At 42.1% G+C, this 19,215-nt stretch overlaps 1 protein-coding gene across 6 annotated transcripts in view; it reads left to right on the forward strand.

The window, feature by feature from the left end:
* The window catches only part of krt222 (keratin 222), a 51,381-nt gene that overhangs the window by 26,116 nt on the left and 6,050 nt on the right, over window positions 1-19,215 (forward strand). For all 6 annotated transcript variants that reach the window (XM_021313069.2, XM_036137076.1, XM_036137075.1 and 3 more), the window contains 7 exons: window positions 760-842; window positions 1,716-1,869; window positions 4,633-4,905; window positions 9,576-9,701; window positions 13,250-13,470; window positions 16,026-16,246; window positions 16,324-16,426. In XM_021313069.2, the coding sequence (XP_021168744.2) occupies window positions 760-842; window positions 1,716-1,869; window positions 4,633-4,905; window positions 9,576-9,701; window positions 13,250-13,470; window positions 16,026-16,246; window positions 16,324-16,426 (1,181 nt within the window). The remainder of the gene's footprint in view (window positions 1-759; window positions 843-1,715; window positions 1,870-4,632; window positions 4,906-9,575; window positions 9,702-13,249; window positions 13,471-16,025; window positions 16,247-16,323; window positions 16,427-19,215) is intronic.

Here is a 19,215-nt window from a genome sequence, read left to right on the forward strand (position 1 = left end):
CAACTCATGACATTGGGTCATGAGTTGGAGAGCAATCTTCTATAGATCATAATTAAGTTCTTCAAAACAGTTAGTGAATTGTGAAACCGCTGGTCTTCCTCACAGCGCAAAATTTGACTTGTTCATCCTGAAATATCATTAATATTGTTAGACGCTTGTCTTGTCTTGTTTCGTCTTGTCTCGTCTTGTAAGCTGGATGCATCTTTACAATCCTAACAGGCCTATAGTACCTTTTGCAATCCCCACGCACGAAAATATGCGGAAATGTTATTAAAATCCTGTCATGCCTGCAATCTTTAAGGGTGCAAGTGACAAAAAAAAACTGACAGTATTTTGACAACAGCGTTACTTACAAATTAAAAGAAGGGCCTTGTTCTGCAGCCTACTTTCAGATAGGGACGACACACTAATTCCTTCTCCTTTGTGTGACGTTTCTCTTGCTATCTCGAGGTTTCTTAAAACTCTTCCTGGAATTGACCGTTTTTAAAAGTGCGAGCAACGGGTGTGTTTTAAACAAAGTCCATGCAAGAAAGCACCTTTTGCAAACCATGGATGGTTGCAAAGACTTGTGCTTTTCTAACAAAGAAGAATTAATTACCACAGCAACATTTATTACTTTGAAAAAGAATGCTACAATATGCAAATAAATATGCTCTTGGTGTTTAAATTTTATGCAGGAAAGAAACAGAACAGCATAATTTTTTGAACCTACAATATGTGTCTCGATCTGATTGCATTTTTGTTTCGTTATTTTGTCAGATTTGTAACCTGCTGGTGGAGAACGCCCAGCTGGCATTACAGTCTGACAACATGAGGTCCAGAGCCATCGCAATCCAAGCCAGGTCAGCCATATTTTACTTCTTTTTTTTTATTTGTTTGTTGTTGTTGTTGTTGTTGTCTTTTATTTCTTTTTTCCTAATGAGCCTTTTTGAATAGAAAATAAGAGATTACATCTAAAAAGATCTGTTTAACCTATTAATTACTTAATCCAAGTGAGATCGAAGAGGTTAGTATAGGAAGATTTTCCACAATATAACTCATTATAGTGATAAATGTGAGGGGCAAGTGTGTGGTAATCATTACAAGCGTATGCAGTGGTCTCACTGGCAACGTATGAGCTACTCTTTGTTTATATCCTGATTTCCAGCCCGTTGTAACCTTACTCAAGTCAGCTCCCAGTTATGTGAGCCAACCTGCATACAAATCGGGGCAAGGCTTTGTGCCGTATCAGCACTTTCGCTTATGTACTGATGCGGAGCGACACCGTGCTCCCTGCCAACTCCCTCTGCTGTCAGCTGTTAACCCATGAAGGACAAAAGCAGCTCCTTGTTCTTTTTATAGCGCTTTGTGATGTGTCTCCTGACCAGCAGCGTGTGTCAGGGAGACTCTGGACCCTGTTAATGACGCACTTAAGACTTTGTCCGGGAGTATTCTTGACTATTTCAGAATTAGAAGACACTCATAAGCGCTTCGTGTTATTTGGAGTGCAATAGATAAATCTCAAGCTTTTTTTTGTCAGTTTATGAATGAACATCATTCTGTGTTAGCCGTTGCTGTGTAGCAAAACAGCTGATATGCATTCATTTTATTGTCCTTTGATGTTTGCTTTGATCACACCCATCAGATGTTTTTTTTTTTTTATTCACTTCAAGTTGTATATATTTTAGGTAAGAACTGAATAAATCTCTGAATGTGCATCCTCTGACTGGTTGTAGGTGTCAGACAGAGGAGAGAACCACCAGGCGTCTTGAGCAGCAAGTGGCCCTGCTCCGGGAGGCAAAGCGGAAGGCAGATGAGAGCAGCAGGACACTGCAGGCCGAGTTCCACCGCTCCATGACAGAGCTGCAGCAGATGGACCAGGAGTTTGAGGTATGTCTTTCCCCTCTGCTATATCTGCATATTAAGCTTAATTTGCCTTCCTCTTTGAAGATGGGGTGTAAAACTGACATGAGTGACTTAGTTTTCTGTAGTTATGTTGTGTTGCTATACCTTTTTTTAAGGCTACTTTATTTGATTATCTTTCTGATAATCAGTAACCCTAGCATGGTGCTTCTGTGTTCTTCTGTGAATTAACCTTGTGTACTCATCTTCTGCTTTGTCTGACTCCTTGGTGTCCTCTCCATCCCAGCTAAGTTGGGGCACATGGTGGCTAATAGTAAGCCCAGTTCTGCTGGAGGTGTCTCACAGTTAAATGGGAGAGGTTCCCGGTGTGGCAGTGGTGTGGGGGGGTTGGAGCACCCATGTTCGGACACCTCATTCCTTGACGCATCTGTCCTGGGTTCGAGTCCCGGCCCATGGACCATGTCTTCCCTTCTCTCTCAACCCCATTTCCTGGGGGAAGAGGGAGGTTCCTTTTTACAACATTGCCTGCCTGCTTAGAATCAGAGATTGCTGCAGAGTTGCTGACTTTGCAATCTGAACGGCTTAGGTTTCTAACTTCTCATTGTGAATTTTACACTATTTATCCTTACATCTGTCCAGACTCAAATTACTCTCCTGATGTGGATTCATTATAGGTTTTTGCTAAGATAGAGGCATGACACCCTATAGAATAGGGTGTTTTATAGTAATTTTTTAGCTTTGCTTCCAGAAGTACATTTCAGGGGTCAGACGCTGATGTTGGATATAAGAGCATGGTTCAAAGTCTTTGCTATAATTCACCACATAGGTGTTCTTTGGTGTTCAGGTCTCTGTGCAGACCAGTCAAGTTCCTCCTCGCCATAGAACATAAATGAGCCATCCCCAACTTAGTAAAATTGTCACGGATGTCTCGTTATGCTGCACCAAGAAGAGTTAATTTCACTGGTACTAAGGGGCTAAGCCAATCTCTTGCATGCTTTATACCATCATATGTGATGCTTAAATTGCACTTGCTGACACAGGGCTTGGACACAGCAGCTCAGCAAAGGGAACCCCTATTATGAAGCTCTCCATGTTCTACTTTTGAGCTAATCTGAAGGCGATGCATAGATTAACGGTTTATAGTTATTGACTCTGCACAAAGTTGAGAATTTCTGCATCCATTGACCCTACTCTGTGATTTTACATGGCCTACCACTTTGTGGCTGAGATAGCTATCATCCACATATAGTCAATGGCCTGTACTTGTATAGCACTTTTATCAAGTTAGGACACTTCCAAACCACTTTACGCTACAGTCAGTCATTCATACACACATTCACACGTGGTGGTGAGCTACTGTGATATGAATATTATTCTGAAGTCACTATGGCCTCACGCCACTCGGACATGTGAGCATGGGCCTGCTGATTGCTGAGGCCAAATGCTGCGTAGCTACTGTGCGGGATGATGATTGTCTAGGATAGACTGTCTTTGTTTTGTCTCATGCCAAGGCCACTATCGGGTGTCAGGGAGAGCCGAAAGCGAGGAGGGGAAGAAACAGGCAGACGCAGACTGCAGCGGGACCATTTGTGCGATTACTTTCTGTTTCTCAATAAAACTGCTGGAACTTCTTCACTCTACCATCTCCTTACTCCTTATGCAATAGTCAGTTATTGTTCAGAACTCCGACCACAGCTACATAATAGTCACAGCTGCCTTGGGGTAGACTGACGGGAGCAGAGCTGCCATAAAGTCAGCTCCACCGCACCCTCAGACCACAGGCAGCATGCAAATGCAGGGATGATTATGACAGACGCACCAGTCACAGGATGAACTCCGTACCATGGTACCACGTTGAAATTTCCTGAACTGCTGAGAGCGACCCATTCTTTCACTAATATGTATGCATGTAGAGAGGTCTCCATGGCCAGGCGCAGGAATTTATGCAACGATTCGAATGGGTAACTCTTGGAAATGTAGATATGTAGTCTAATAATATTTATGGACTGGAACACCAACTTGAAGAGTTACAGCATGGGCATTTTACTAATTTGCCTACGGTATAATCAGCTCAGTCTCCTGGTTAGCTACCATGCTTTTGTTTTATTCTGCTCTAACTAATGTGCAGGGTGGGTATAGTTCTCAGCTGTTCCTTTATATGTCGATGTCAAGCAAAAAGTAAACGAAGAACTTCGCTGTCCACGGCTGAATGTATAGTTGGCTTTCTATGCATATTATGATTTATTACATACACAGAACATAGAGTAACATTTCCTGTCTGCCTGTTGCTGTGAGAAAAATATTGAGCGTTGTTAGAAGTGCTTTTTGGTCCCTACATGACCCTCTTTTCAAATTAATTGTAATTGTATTTAATATTCTTTATGTACTTGTGTAATTATTACTAAGATCCTTGTTGTACTGACAGGTGATTTATGGGTCACCTGCCTCATCCTTAACATAATAACTGTGTAATTACTGGGTGTATACGTGTGTGTGTGCATGTGTGTGTGTGTTTCTTTGAACTCAGTATCCTCTCATCTGCCTCTCTCTCTCTCTCTCCTTTAGTGCCTCCATCAGTTTCCTTGCCTCCGCATTGCGTGCTCTATCTGCCTCCTGCCCGACTCACATTCTCATGCTCTACTTTATGTCTTCCGTTTTTTTCTTTATTCACTTCGTCATTCCTATATAATTTTTTATATTTGTCATTTTTTTTCTTCTTGCTGTCGTTAACTCTGTTTGCATCATCTCCCTCCCTCTCCCCCCTCCCTCCCCGTGGTTGGCTGTGTCTAGGCAGCCCAGGCTCTGCTGCTGCAGCGGGCCGGCTCCTGCGATGCTCTGTTAGCAGCAGCAGGAAGGGAGGAGGAGGATGGCACAGGGATGGAGCTCACCCAGCTCATCAACCACATCAGAGTGCAGTGCGACCAGAGCAGACTTACTGGCCTGGCTGAGAGACGCCTTGGCCCGGGAACAGCCTCGGATCCAGCTGCCGGCTTGGTGGGGCCTAGCCCATCCGGAGGCGGTGCAGCAGCATCTTCCAGAACACACCGAGGAGCTCTTACTGAGGTTTGCATTCACCCCCATGTCCTCACCCATCTTATTTTTTTTTTACTTTCCCTTGATGGTTTTCTGGCTTTAATCCAGCAGGACACACCCTTAGGACAAATATCAGCCCAAAAAGATAGGACGGCGCATCTGTGATGAAAGGTTTTCGGTTTAAAAATTGCTGTTTGTCTTTCTTTCTCTCCGTGTCATCATTGTTTGCATTTACTTCTTGTAGGTTTGTGCTTGACATGAAGGGTTTGTCTCCTCACTTTCCTTATTGAATGGTGCGTTAAGAAGTACAGCCCTTTACAATTAGTTTGTGGGGTAAATACTCCATGAAATTCATTAAATATGTATGAGTCAAACTACAGCACAAGTCTTCCTTATTCTGTTTTGGAATATAATAAGCATTGATTAAAAATCTTTGGTCAAGCGTGTATTTTTTTTCAGCACTGATAGAAAAAACTCAGTCTGGAAGGATTTTTATTATTCAAGCAGAATGGCAATCCCCGCACAGAGGTGTGACACCGGTGGTAAAGTGCATTCACCAAAATCTGTTGAATCATCCATCCATTGTCTATACCCACTTATCCGTGCAGGGTCGCGGGGGGCTGGTGCCTGTCTCCAGCAGTCATCGGGCGACAGGCGAGGTACACCCTGCACAGGTCGCCATCACAGGGCATGTGTTGAATCAGAGCAGCTTTAATTAAACGCCGTCGTTTCCGGCACAACTACTGCTACGTATTCCTGCAGTCAAAAGCCTGCATGCCATGATAAACAAAGGTCACGCTGATTCTTTTTGTAGGATACTGCAAGACTCAAGAAGCTTTATTTTCATTATGTGTTACTGTATTGACATTTATGGTGGCACAAATGCCGGATCAGAATGCAGAAAATTACACATAACACACAGACATAATAAGACATAATCTTTCCATATTGTTATTGTTTTTCGGTGTGTGTTTTTTCTTGTTTTGTTGGGGTTTTTTTTACAAACAATTGAGTGCACTGCCCAACAACAATACAGATGCTCTACATTTAGCAGACAAAATGTCATAATCAGTTCCCTGGGATGCTTTGCAACATTTAAATGGTGATTTATCCGGCGAGGAGGAGGAAGTTTGAAGACATGACTGGGATCAGTGGCTTGGAGATCAAAGGGACCATCGACCTACCCAGGAAAGTAAAAGCTTTCTGTGGTGCGCCCAGACAATTCACCTCATTGGTGAATGACCACATGTGACCAAAAATTAAGCAGCATGTTATAATAATCTGCTCCAGTTCTGATCTGCATTGTTACCCTGATTTCCATGAGCATCACAGCTTCCATGTCTCCAAACAAATGTATCTGTCAAGATCGAAACAGAGGACCCGGTATTCAGCCAGACAAGTTAGTATGTTTCAGAAGGTTTATTTATGGACAGGCTGGTGTGTAATAGTAACAGGGCAAACAGAGCTTGTGGTCAAAAACAGTTCAGAGTCAAATAACCAGGTAATCAGAAAGGCAGGAACGTCGGGTCAGTATCTACCGGTCAATCAGAATAAAGCACGCTGGATAAGACTCACTGAAAGGCTCGTAATGATCTGGCACTGATGACTGGTCTGAAGGCTGGTTATATAGTAACTGAAGCAGGTGGATCAGATGAGCGGTAATGTGGAATGGACAAAGCTAAGCAGGCGTGTGAAATGAGTGATTAGACCAGGCATCAGTGTCGAGATCATGAAAGTATCACTAGAACAGGCTACCTTATATTGGCAGGAAATGAAATAGTTCTGTCCGTCTCACTTTTCTGCAGTTAATTGGTTTCCATTTTACCCGTGAGGATAAAATGACGCTACAGTAATGTAGCTGTTGCAACAATAGTCTGAGAATGCAATCCGTCAAAGAACTCTATATCTTTAAGTCAGTTTGCAATTAGTTTAACAACATCTTGTTTAGCCCTTAAAAGCCTCTTCAAGCAATTGTATCTCACTGCCAGGTAAACTTCACGTTCCCTGACAACACCTGCAGTTGCCTTCGGGCTTGTTCTGCAAGCGTTGTTTGGCGTAGCCCTGGCATGAACTGTGCTGTGTCAATCACCTCTCAGTTGTTCCTTCTCTTGGAGCCAAGTTTCCAATTGTTGCATGATCCTACATCAAAAGGTGTTTCCAACACAGAAACACTGTCTTTGGTGAGCGAGAAGATTTATTCACCGGTTTTACTTTCACAAAGTTCATCCGTGTTTTCTGCATTTATTTTCTTTGTTGCAAATCATTATTTCTTTTCGTGAAGACAACGAGAAGCCACACATCGACTCAGCAAACCCTTTAGAAAAGTCATTTTTGTTAAGATCATTAAAAACAGTTTATTTTCTGATTGCTGTGACAGGCTCCTTTTGTTTTAGGAAGGTGTGTTTTAAAAAAAACTTGTTTGCTTTTAGTAATGGTTCCAATTTTATTTTTAAATTCGTAATATTTTTATGTTGTTGGGTTGTTGGGTTTTTTTGGCCTTTAATGTTTGGCCTTAGATATATGTGAAGAGGACTTAAATCGAAAATGATTAAGATGACATAAATTAAAAATTTTAAACTCTTAAGTTTTCATTTCAGTTTCCTCATGTCCTTTCTTTCTGTGAGGACACTATTAGCAACCTCTAATGTTGGAAAAATAACTTCTACAAGTTCTGCTTCTACAACAACAACAAAAAACTAACAACAGTGTATAGCACTAAGAGTCAATACTTTACAGATACCACCTTTAACCACAATTACATCTCCTAAGTCTTTTTGGGGTATGTCTCTGTCAGCTTTATGCATCTCGAGACTAAACTATATACCCCTTATTCAAAATTCTGAGTGGGCCATTCCTACACACAAGTATACTTTGATCTAAACTATTCCACTTTACCCCTGGCTGTATAGTCAGGCTTTCCTGCTGGAAGATGAGCCTGCACTCCAATCTAGAGGCTTCTTCATCCTGGCCTCCCTGTATTTACCGTAGAATCCATCCATCTTTCCGCCTACTCTGACAAGCGTCCCTGTCCGTGCTGAAATAATTCACCCCCACAGCATGATGCTACCACTATGGTTCACCGTGGAGATGTTGTGTTCTGGGGACGGACGGTGTTCATTTTCTTCTACACTACATTTTAGCTGTAGGCACACAATCTCAATTTCTGCCGTCGTCTAAATAGAGCGGCTTCTTCCAAATGTTTGCTGGTTGCAGAGAAGGCTTGTCGTAACTAACTACAATGTTGACTTTCTTATTCCATAAAAGCCAGATTTTTAGAGTGCACCACCAATAGTTGTTCTGCGAACAGATTTTCCCACCTGAGTCATGGGTCTCTGCAGTGCTTTTGTTAACCTTGTTAGATTTATAGTTGCACCGTAGTCTTTGCATTTTCACAAGATGTTGTGCATAGTGATCTCTGAGAGGCCAGAATATTGTTTTCTAACCAAACTCTGGTTTCAACTCCCCTGCAACTTTTTCTCTGGCCTGTCTGCCGGGTTCCTTGGTGTTCATGGTGCTGTTTGTTGACTAATGTTCCTCTGACGAACCTCCAAAGCCCTCACAATACAGCTGATTTTATCCTGAGGTTAAATGCCACACATGTTGACTCTATTTAATTGAAAGTATAGCTAACTTCCTAAAGCAGTTGGTTTTGTTTGGATTTTATTTAGGGGTATCAGACTAAAGGGGGACTAGTGGAAACGCCCTCCACATTTCTCTTTCGCTTCACACTTCTGCTCGGCTTTTGCGTTGGTTTTTATCATATAGAGTTCCAGTAAAATGCATTGCAGTTTGTGACTGTAACGTGAGAAATGTGGAAAAGTTCAAGTGTCGTGAGTATGCTTACAAGGCACTATAATGTGCTGAAAATAAGCATTTCAAATAGATACCAGAGTAATCTCTGTCAAAAGGAAGAGCTGATTAGTTCATCTTTATGCAACGACGACACAAACTAATTACCAGCCATTGTGTTGTTGTTGTTTTTTTTTTTTTTTATATGTCATAAGTCAGTCACAGGAGAGTTGAGTTGCTGAAGTAAAGGATCGAAACAGAAGGGAAAACCATTCCCTGACCTGATCCCATGAGGGATCAGGTGTCATCTCTAATTATCTGCTGATGATGGAAAAACTGGGCTAAAACCTGATTGTCCTGTGTTGAAAAACCGTTGTGTGGGTTGAGGCAGGTTTCGGGAGTAGGTGGAGGAGTAAATTTTTACAGAAAATGCCTTGCATAACTTGATTGTCTGACTTTACTTTGTTTTTGCTGTAAGAATATTTTAGAGCCCTTGTCAAAGCAGCTTCAACTGTTCACTCGTTCAGGACTGGGCTGAGAAAGGACCAACAGCTGTAGAGCATGTCAGCGCTCCACAGCTGTGTATACATGCAGCCTCGGGTGTCTGCTGCGCTGTCTGTTTGCCCAAACCTGAAATCCACACTGCCAACATCACCGCCCATCGTCTCTTCTCCTAGTGACTGAGTGCCAGCGGGGGTAACAAGAAAAAAACACTTACCTGCTGGGTGTGGCTACGAGAAGAGAAACTAAACACTCTTTTCCTCTTTAGTTCAAACATTACCACACAAAATCCAAAACATTAGCTCAGTTTGGATCCTGGTTGTTACTTAAAATCCCCTAACAACCGAGGCTGTCTGTAAATTGCGTTGTGCTTGCCCACCGTAACACCTGCCTCGTCTCTCGTCCTGCAGGAGGAGGCAGCATGGGCGCAGGTGAGCCTTGGAGGAGCTGCGCTGAAGGAGGCACGAGCGGAGCTCGCCGAGGCCAGGAAGCAGTGGCGCTCCCTGCAGGTGGAGATTGAAACCCTGCATGCTTTGGTGAGAAAACGCATGGCTCGTCACCAAACCAGTACACTCAAAAAAGCACGAACGAACTCAGATGTCAGGTTTGTTGAAATGAAAAGATCATCACACTTGACAGGTGGAACATCTTTGTTCGTTCCAGTCAATTAACTGTGGAAACTTTTCTTTCCTGGTACTCGTATTCCAACTCACACAAATGTTTTTTTTACACTAATCTTTGTTTTATGTTGGGTTTTTTTTTTTTTCATTTTGATTATTTTTCTGTATGAATGCAGGAATATCCTGAAATGATTTAATACATGAAACTGCACATCCCCGTACACACAGCAGTTACAACAGAAGAGATACTAACACACTTTGCTCCTTGCATCCTGCTTATGATTGTGATCAAGGATTCAAGGAGCAAAAAAAGGTTAATAAATCTATGATACAGTTATAAAACAAAAACAAAAGTGCTGCAGTGTTAAGCAGTTTGAAAAAAAGAATACAAGAAAGAAAGAAAAGCTCCAAAGAAAGTCTGTTTTCAACTTGTCCTGTAATTGAAAAAACATTTCATGGGTTAAGACAGACACTGAAAGTAGTTGGCATTGTTCATTATTTCCTATTTTTTTATTCAGGCTCTTAATATTGCCTAAACTGATGATTATTTTTTACATTAACTTTTATTTTACAGCTTAAAGCTGATCTGTTTTCATAATATACTTGGGTGCATAAAATAACATAAAAAAAAACACATTGAAGACAAAGACATGAGTTAGAACCACACTTGGACACTAATCTGGTAACACCGATCACACTGATTCAATACAGATCCAACAACAACCCGAATTTCTGTAAGCATTGCTGTGTTCCTTTTTTTTTAGCTCAATTATAAAGCACTAGCTATCTAAAATTATCACATTAATAAAATAGTTTTGAACTGATAAACTATAAATCTATTTTGCAACCTGATGAAGTTGAGAGTTGAAAGTAATTAAAGTATTAAAAATATTTCTTCCAATGAGTTAACGATTTGAGAAGACGCAACAAAGAGGCAGTTTCTGTGAAATGCAAAACAGCGGTTGATTTTTTTTTTAAGCTTGGCAAACTACTCAATACAGGCTATATGCAAATCTGCGTGACAGCAAAGAAGATTCAGCCTCCTGGGTACTGTTCTTTGTAGAAGCGAATAACTCCAGCAGTAGCTCTAAAGACCTTACATACCTTATATCTGTCATGATGCAGCCTGAAGGCTGCATACTGAACATTTCTCGCTCCGTCTCCAGTGCAGTCCTGATTAGGAACACCTGTCAGGCTGCAATCACCATGGACTCACTCCACCATATAAACTCACCTCAGTTTGTCCATAGTCACCGGTTCGTCTCCAGTCCTCTGAACATCATACCTGTCCTGTTCCTGCTCGTGTCCTGGTCCTGGTCCTGTTCCTGTCTGCCAGTTCCTGTACCCCTACAACCTCCGTCTGGTAAATTACTCTGGCTTTCATCATCCACTTCTTGATGCTTCAATAAACTCTGGAAACTAGCTCTGTGTGTCTGTGTTCTGGGTTCATCCAAGACAAATCATGACAATATCTAGATACAGGGCCGTGCAAAGGTTTTCCCAACGACCACCAATCAGTATTTAATTTGGATTCCATGTGACAGACCAATACAAAGTAGTATAGATTGTAAGATGGAGGGGAAGTAGTGCTTTGTGAAACAGTAGTTTGCTGCAATTGTATCTCCTACTGTTTTTGTATTCAACGCTTTAACCATCCCTGAATACAACGGTGGAAGTGCTGCAGTGTTAAGCAGTGTGAAAAAAAGAATACAAGAAAGAAAGAAAAAGCTCCAAAGAAAGTCTGTTTTCAACTTGTCCTGTAACTGAAGAAACATTTCATGGGTTAAGACAGACACTGAAAGTAGTTGGCATTGTTCATTATTTCCTTTTTTTTTATTCAGGCTCTTAATATTGCCTAAACTGATGATTATTTTTTACATTAACTTTTATTGTACAGCTCCTTAGTGAATTTCTCCATTGTGAGATCAATAAAGACTATCTTATCTTATCTTATCTCTTAAAGCTGATCTGTTTTCATAATATTCTTGGGTGTATAAAATCACATAAAAAACACATTGAAGACAAAGACATGAGTTAGAACCACACCTGGACACTAATCTGGTAACACAGATCACACTGATTCAATACAGATCCAACAACAGCCCTAATTTCTGCAAGCATTGCTGTGTTCCTTTTTTTTTAGCTCAATTATAAAGCACTAGCTATCTAAAGTTATCACATTAATAAAATAGTTTTGAACTGATAAACTATAAATCTATTTTGCAACCTGATGAAGTTGAGAGTTGAAAGTAATTAAAGTATTAAAAATATTTCTTCCAAGGAGTTAACGATTTAAGGAAGACGCAACAAAGAGGCAGTTTCTGTGAAATGCAAAACAGCGGTTGATTATTTTTTTTAAGCTTGGCAAACTAGTCAATACAGGCTATATGCAAACCTACGTGACAATTATGTTTGCAAAGAAGATTCAGCCTCCTGGGTGCTGTTCTTTGTAGAAGCGAATAACTCCTAAAGACCTTACAGACCTTATATCTGTCATGATGCAGCCTGGGGGCTGCATACTGAACATTTCTCGCTCCGTCTCCAGTGCAGTCCTGATTAGGAACACCTGTCAGGCTGCAATCACCATGGACTCACTCCACCATATAAACTCACCTCAGTTTGTCCATAGTCACTGGTTCATCTCCAGTCCTCTGAACATCATACCTGTCCTGTTCCTGCTCGTGTCCTGGTCCTGTTCCTGTCTGTTCCCGTCTGCCAGTTCCTGTACCCCTACAACCTCCGTCTGGTAAATTACTCTGGCTTTCATCATCCACTTCTTGCTGCTTCAATAAACTCTGGAAACCAGCTCTGTGTGTCTGTGTTCTGGGTTCATCCAAGACAAATCATGACAATATCTAGATACAGGGCCGTGCAAAGGTTTTCCCAACGACCACCAATCGGTATTTAATTTGGATTCCATGTGACAGACCAATACAAAGTAGTATAGATTGTAAGATGGAGGGGAAGTAGTGCTTTAGTTTGCTGCAATTGCATCTGCTACTGTTTTGGTATTCAACGCTTTAACCACCCCTGAATAAAACGGAGGAAGTGGATCTGAGATAAGTTTCAAACTTTGCAACCGACTCCTGAATTGTTTTAGAGCTGGACTTTGACAAATAAGCTTTGATCTGTAATATTCCAACATCGCTCTGGCTGTGACTTTAGGGTCCTTGACCCGCTGGGAGATAAACCACAGGCTCAATTTCAACTGTCACCCTCTAAAATCTTCCAGCATCGCCCTGGATTTAGCTCCATCCATCCAAGATAGGTGTTCCCACAACATGATGCCACCACCACCATGTTTCACTATGGGAACGGCGAGTTCAGGACATCTTGTAGTAGTTTTCTACCACAGATCCACTTTGGTTCAGCATTCATTGAATAACTTTCAATTTCCATCACCAGTACATGAAGAAAATTCTCCAGCTATATTCCTAAATGTTTATCGTTTTTACGATTTGCAGGAAAAGGGTCTGGAGTGTTCCCTGCAGCACACCCAGGAGCTGTACTCGAGCCAGCTGCACGACCTCTCCCAGGTTATCGCCGGGCTGGAAAGCGAGCTGGAGCAGGTGAGGAGCGGCCTGGCCACCCAACGGCAACGCCACAGCCATCTGCTCAACACCAAGATGAGGCTGGAGCGAGAGATCGGCACTTATCGACGGCTCCTGGAGCGAGAGGAGGGCAGGTGAGGGTGAGACGCAGGAAAGGAAGGGGGAACCTCAGTGGAACCAGGAAGGAATTACTGGGTGGGAATTTTGTGGTTTTGGCGTGAACATTCCTGCTTTGCACTTTTACTTAAGAGCCATTTCCTGGAACACTGGAAGGGGGGAAAAAAAGCGATACACCTCATTTTGTGTAAAGTCTGTGTAAACACAAGGCTTTAAACTCACTTAGCTGACACGAGTAAGGCAGGTGGTTAATCTTTTTGCTCTTCCCAACAAAGTCAACAAAATTACCTTCTAATTGTTTCTTTCACCAAAAGATCTCAATGATAGCTCTTTACAAAGAAGCAGCTCTTTGTGACTCAGATCATGTAGATTCTCTGCAAATCAAGGGTAAAAATCCACAATAATTGCACGCTGAAACAGAGACGTTCCCGTGTGCTCGGGGAATATAAAACTTGAAATCGAGCAGAAATCTCAAATAATGAAGAAGGAACCTATCTTTGACCTTTATGGGAGTTTTTATCAAACGGGATGACAGAGTGCAGACAGCTGTATGACCTGTCTTTTTCCCAGCTTCAACATGTTTTATTACGCAGTATTTAGCAGGGCCTTTAATTATCTTCCCAGGTAATGTGGACAATGAAAAAAGGTAGAGCACCTTGGCAGAAGCGGTGCCTGTCTGGGCTATGCAATTGTCACTTAATTGAGGAAAATGATTTTTTTTTTTTTTTGCTGCTCGCAGACATTATGGGCAGGTTTCTGACGACGGGGAGGACATCTGATTGTTTGCTCATGTTTGAGAAGGGTGGCACCCTAGTAGCTTATGCCAAAGCAAACACGCAGGAATCCTTGTAAAAGCAAGAGTTGCCTCAAAGCATGCAAACGACGGAAAGCTCAGACGCTGGTATGTACTCGTATAAAGGATGCAAATGATCATCCAAAACATCTTATATTCAAGAATGCAGAGGTGTATACTCTGTTTTCCATTGTGCAAAGCCTTTTTGTGGTCTTGGTTCAAAAGCGTGGCATGCATGCAACATGAAGTGATGCTGTCCAGTCCTGGCTGAGGACTCTTGCACGCTGTCATGCAAAGCACAGATCTTAAACGTTCCAGCGGTAAGATAAGAGCAAAGGCCAGCAAATGTGTCAAAGGTAATTTGGTAAGATGTGGTTTTTAGCTGGCTCTGCAGTGAGACACTTGCCTTTTTAATGCTGGATCATTTGAAGGAATGCATTGCCTTCTAATGTTTTTTCAAGTTTGAATGACATTTTCTCTAGATTTGACATGATAGACCAGCACAAACGGGCAATTAATTTTAAGGTGAATGTAAATGAGACGTGGTGGTCAAGAATTTTGACCAAAAAAAACAATTTCTGAAAAGTGTAGCAACTGTACACAGTCAGCCTCCTTAGCTTCTGTGTCCTTACATTAAATTCAGTACGGTCCATTACCATGAAAAAGCCCAGCATCCGCAAATAAAGGGACACAGGAAACAGGTCAGGGATCAAGTTGTCGATAAGTTTAAAGCAAGAGAACTGTTCAACCCACTGTCTGAAAATGGAAAAAGAATGGCACAACTGCAAACCTACCAGGACACGGTCGTGCATGACTGGGATACTGGCTGACTGGGGATGTGAGGAGCCAGTAAATTCAGGAGCTACTCACAAGGGGGAAAAAAAATAATAATTAATATAATGACAAATGAGTCCTGTTTGCAGTTTGCCACCCACCATGTAGAAGAATTCAGATGAGACTAAAAGCTGAACTTTTGTGTCTACGTTTAAAATGACGTGTGCAGAAAACTTACTCTGCACATCGCCCTGAGCGCAACATCACAATGGCGCTACATGATGGTGGCGGCATCATGCTGCGGCCATGCATTATTTTAGAAGGTGATCAGAGATCTGACGAGAAAACAGTTGCAGCTTAATACTGGACAATCGTGAAAGAGACCCTGTTAGAGACTGGCCTCCACTTGATCTGACTGAGCTGTAGCTACTTTGCAAAGAAAAGCTGAAAGTCATTTCAGTATGTAGACTCTCTAAGCTGTTAGAGACATACCCCTAAAGACCTGCAGCTGTAACTGCAGCGAAACGCGGCACTGCAACGTTTAGACCCAGGAGGCCTCAATACAAATGCAAGCCACACTTTTTAGATTTTTATGTGTGACGCATTTTCAGAAGCATTTATCATTTCCTTTCCTCCTCGCGGTTATGCTCTCCTCTGTTTGTCTATCACAGAAAATCCCAATAAAATACATAAAAAATGGAGGTTGTAACGTGGCAAAATGTGCCGATCAAGGCACTGTAAATGGCCACGTAATAAACTTCAACTTCTTTCTTTCGGGTTGGAGAATCTGAGGATTTTTAATTGAGGTTAGATTGATGTACATTTCATGCACAAGTCTTGTATTAAAATTAGAGCAAAGATCAAAGGGCTTCAGAATTCCAGAAATGGTTGCATGATGTTTTCTTTTTCACCTTTAATTCATAACCGTTCTACTGTTGAACCTAAGGATTGGAAAAAGGCCAACTACTTCCTGTTTTGGGCTCCCATGGATCCTCGTGTCCGCAGGTACATGGGCCGATGCCCCCAGCCGGTCGGTCTGCGGCCCTGGAGGTCCCCCGCGTCGGAGCCGAAGGAAAACGGGACGGAGAACAGCTTCAGCGACTCCGCTGTCACTCCGGACGAGCCGAAATCGGAACCTCTGCCTGATATCCCGTCGCTCCTTCCTGCTGACGAAGGACCGAAGAAGAGCAAGCTGTACAGACAGCGGAGCCTGGTGATCCTCACAGGTGGGGAACCCACACAGAGAACCTTATCGCGGCCGCGCTGTGTTGTTGTGTGTCAGCGTGTGGATGTCTTCCTGCAGAGCCGGAGCTGGATAAAGACCTGCCGCTGTCCACTGTGAAGACTCAAGAGATTCTTCAGGGCAACGTGGTGCGGGAGAGCGCCGAAGGTCACGGCACCATCGAGTAAGTATCGATCTCCTCTTGACCCCGTTGACCTGCCGTCAGCAGCTGTGCCTCAGGCTGAAATGTGGGCGCTTTGTGGCAGCAAGCACTAATTGTATCTCTGTAACACAGGCGGCTCTACATCATCCAGGTGAATACCCTCCAAATAATACTGTCTGGCTCCCTTTTATCTCCTGGAAACATACCACATATCCACAACACCCCCCCCCCTCAGTTTTTAACTGCGGGAGTGTTTCTTTGAGTGACACATCAGCTCATCATCTATCTCCCCACCCCGGCGATGTCTGCTCCAACAGACAAGGGCTTACCAGCTTTACAACATCCAGCAGGTCGCACGCAATAAAAACGCTGGCTCGGCATCGCAGGTTCTCATGAGTAACCGCTCGTGGTGTTGCATGGGAACCTGGCCGCTGTGTTAGTTTGCGTTTGATGTGGAGATACACGCCTGGCGCGCGGGCTTTCAGGGTGTGGCGCTGTGTTGTTGTTGGATGAGACGTGGGAGGAATAGTTTTGTACGCTTCGGGTTCGAGAGGCATGCACAAAGTCTGATAACGTTGAAGGAGAAAGCTACACGGGCGCTTGCTAACGTGTACTTTTAACCAAAAAATGCCATCGCTGTGCAATGTGTACCTCTCGCATTTTTAAGCATCTGAAGCATTGCGTTTCTTTTTTTACCTCAATTATAAAGCACTAGCTATCTAAAATGATCACATTAATAAAATAGTTTTGAACTGATAAACTATAAATCTATTTTGCAACAAACAAACAGGACCTTCTGAACCTCATGAATTTTTTTTTTTTTTTTTTTTTTTAGCTTTTGGTCACACGTGATTATACACACAAAATTTCTTTGGATTTAAATATATGATAATCCGAATACATAATTTATGCGGGCAAAAAAATATCTATCGGATTGATTGTGATGTACATTTACAAGCGCCAGGTTTTATTCAGTATACAAGCATTGTGACATGCACCCTCAGATATCCTTAAAAAACGCAGAAAAATAACTTTTTACTTTTATAAACTTCATTAAATAATCATATACAAACAGACACGGCCATGTGTTAGTTCTGTCTTCTGAGCGCCCACAATGGACCCGCACTGGGTTCTAGGAAGGGTCAAGATGATACTGCCCTCGCCAATAAAGCTGCGGGCCCAGCAACAGGTGCTGCTGGTCTTCTGCGTTACAGGATAAGAGACATAAGTGTAATGTGTGCTGTCAGGGCAGTTTGCTCCAATCTGGATGACATGACCGGAATAAGTGTTTAGATGGATGCTGTTCGGATTAACGATAGGAACAAAGCACCCGTCTGGTTCGCGAAACAGTTTCATTCCGATGATCTTAATCCCGATCGCAATATTCCGATTGCCGTGTTTACGAGATAAATTTTAATTCCGATTGGCTCTTTATTCTGATTACTTGTGTCCGCGTAAATTTAGCTTGCTGTTAGTTCTCCAAGGCTCATCTACGTAATCTACTGAGCTAACTCCTAGAAGGGCCACTAGCCTGTCGGGAAAGTCGGGGCTTTTTGATGCTCTTTGTTCAAACAATCCATGCGAAGTTTCAGGTTGAGCAGTTCTACCTCAATGAAGCAGTAATATAACATTAAAAGAACGCTGACATAAAGTTACTGGGATACAGCAAATCAGCAGGTGGATGTCATCCGAGCGTGCTGCTGCTCAGTCTTGCATCCTGCAAACCTACCCTCTGTTCAAAGCTACCGCAACGGTTTTGCTTTGAAGATTCTGCCTTTTGAAACCAAACTGAGGACTTTAACCTGACTGCATTTTCTTTGAAAAACCGAATAGTAGCGCTTCATCAAAACAATGTCTTCTTGTGAAAATGTGTCTTTTCCAGGTCAGTTGCAGGGTTGATTATACTGCAGATTAGCAGGCATCATAGTGTCATCAGCAGACTTAAATACACAGTCAATTAGGAGCGCATTGCTTTATGTAAGGATAGAGCATGGCTTAATACACATCAGCAGCAAGACTTTATTTTGATAATCAGATATAATCTTTTAGAAGCATCATAAACAATGGTTCGTCATACTTTATGAAAGCCTTGATATAAAGTGATATTTTAATAAACCCACAGAAAAGCCTGGTGACATCATCCTAATCCTATCAATTATCCTTAAGCCCCAAAAACAATATCAGCCAATGTCGTGCAAAAGTACTCACACCTTTTGAACATTCAGACATTTCTGCCGCAGTACACCCACAAACTTCAGTGTGTTTTATTTACAACATGTGTTACAAATATAAATCACTCCTCTTTACGCCCGTACCCCTAAAAAAAAAACAGCCTTCACAATTGACGTAATTATTAAAGAGGGTCCGTCCTTGTGCAGGTTAATCTCAGAGGCTTGTTAGAGAACGTTAGAGAGCAAATAGCACCGTGAAGACCAAGAAACACAGCAGACGGGTCAGGGAGAACTTTAAAAGCAGAGTTAGGTTACACATTTGAACATCTCACAGCCCACTTCAAATAACAGTTTTGGGCAAGGAGAGCATCAATCAGAGAAGCGCCCAAAAGGCCCAGGCTGACTGAGGTAAAGGCTGCAGAGATCCACAGCTCAGCACAGAGCAGATGTCTGTTGACCGGACAACTACCAGCTGTGCAGTCGACAAACCTGTCTAATATATATATATATATATATATATATATATATATATATATATATATATATATATATATATATATAGGTAAATTTATAACATATAACAATGGTTTTCAACAACTAGAATGTATCAATATTGCTACACTTTTTTTAAACTATATA

The sequence above is a fragment of the Fundulus heteroclitus genome, chromosome 5, assembly GCF_011125445.2.
Source record: "Fundulus heteroclitus isolate FHET01 chromosome 5, MU-UCD_Fhet_4.1, whole genome shotgun sequence".
Classification (NCBI taxonomy): domain Eukaryota; kingdom Metazoa; phylum Chordata; class Actinopteri; order Cyprinodontiformes; family Fundulidae; genus Fundulus; species Fundulus heteroclitus.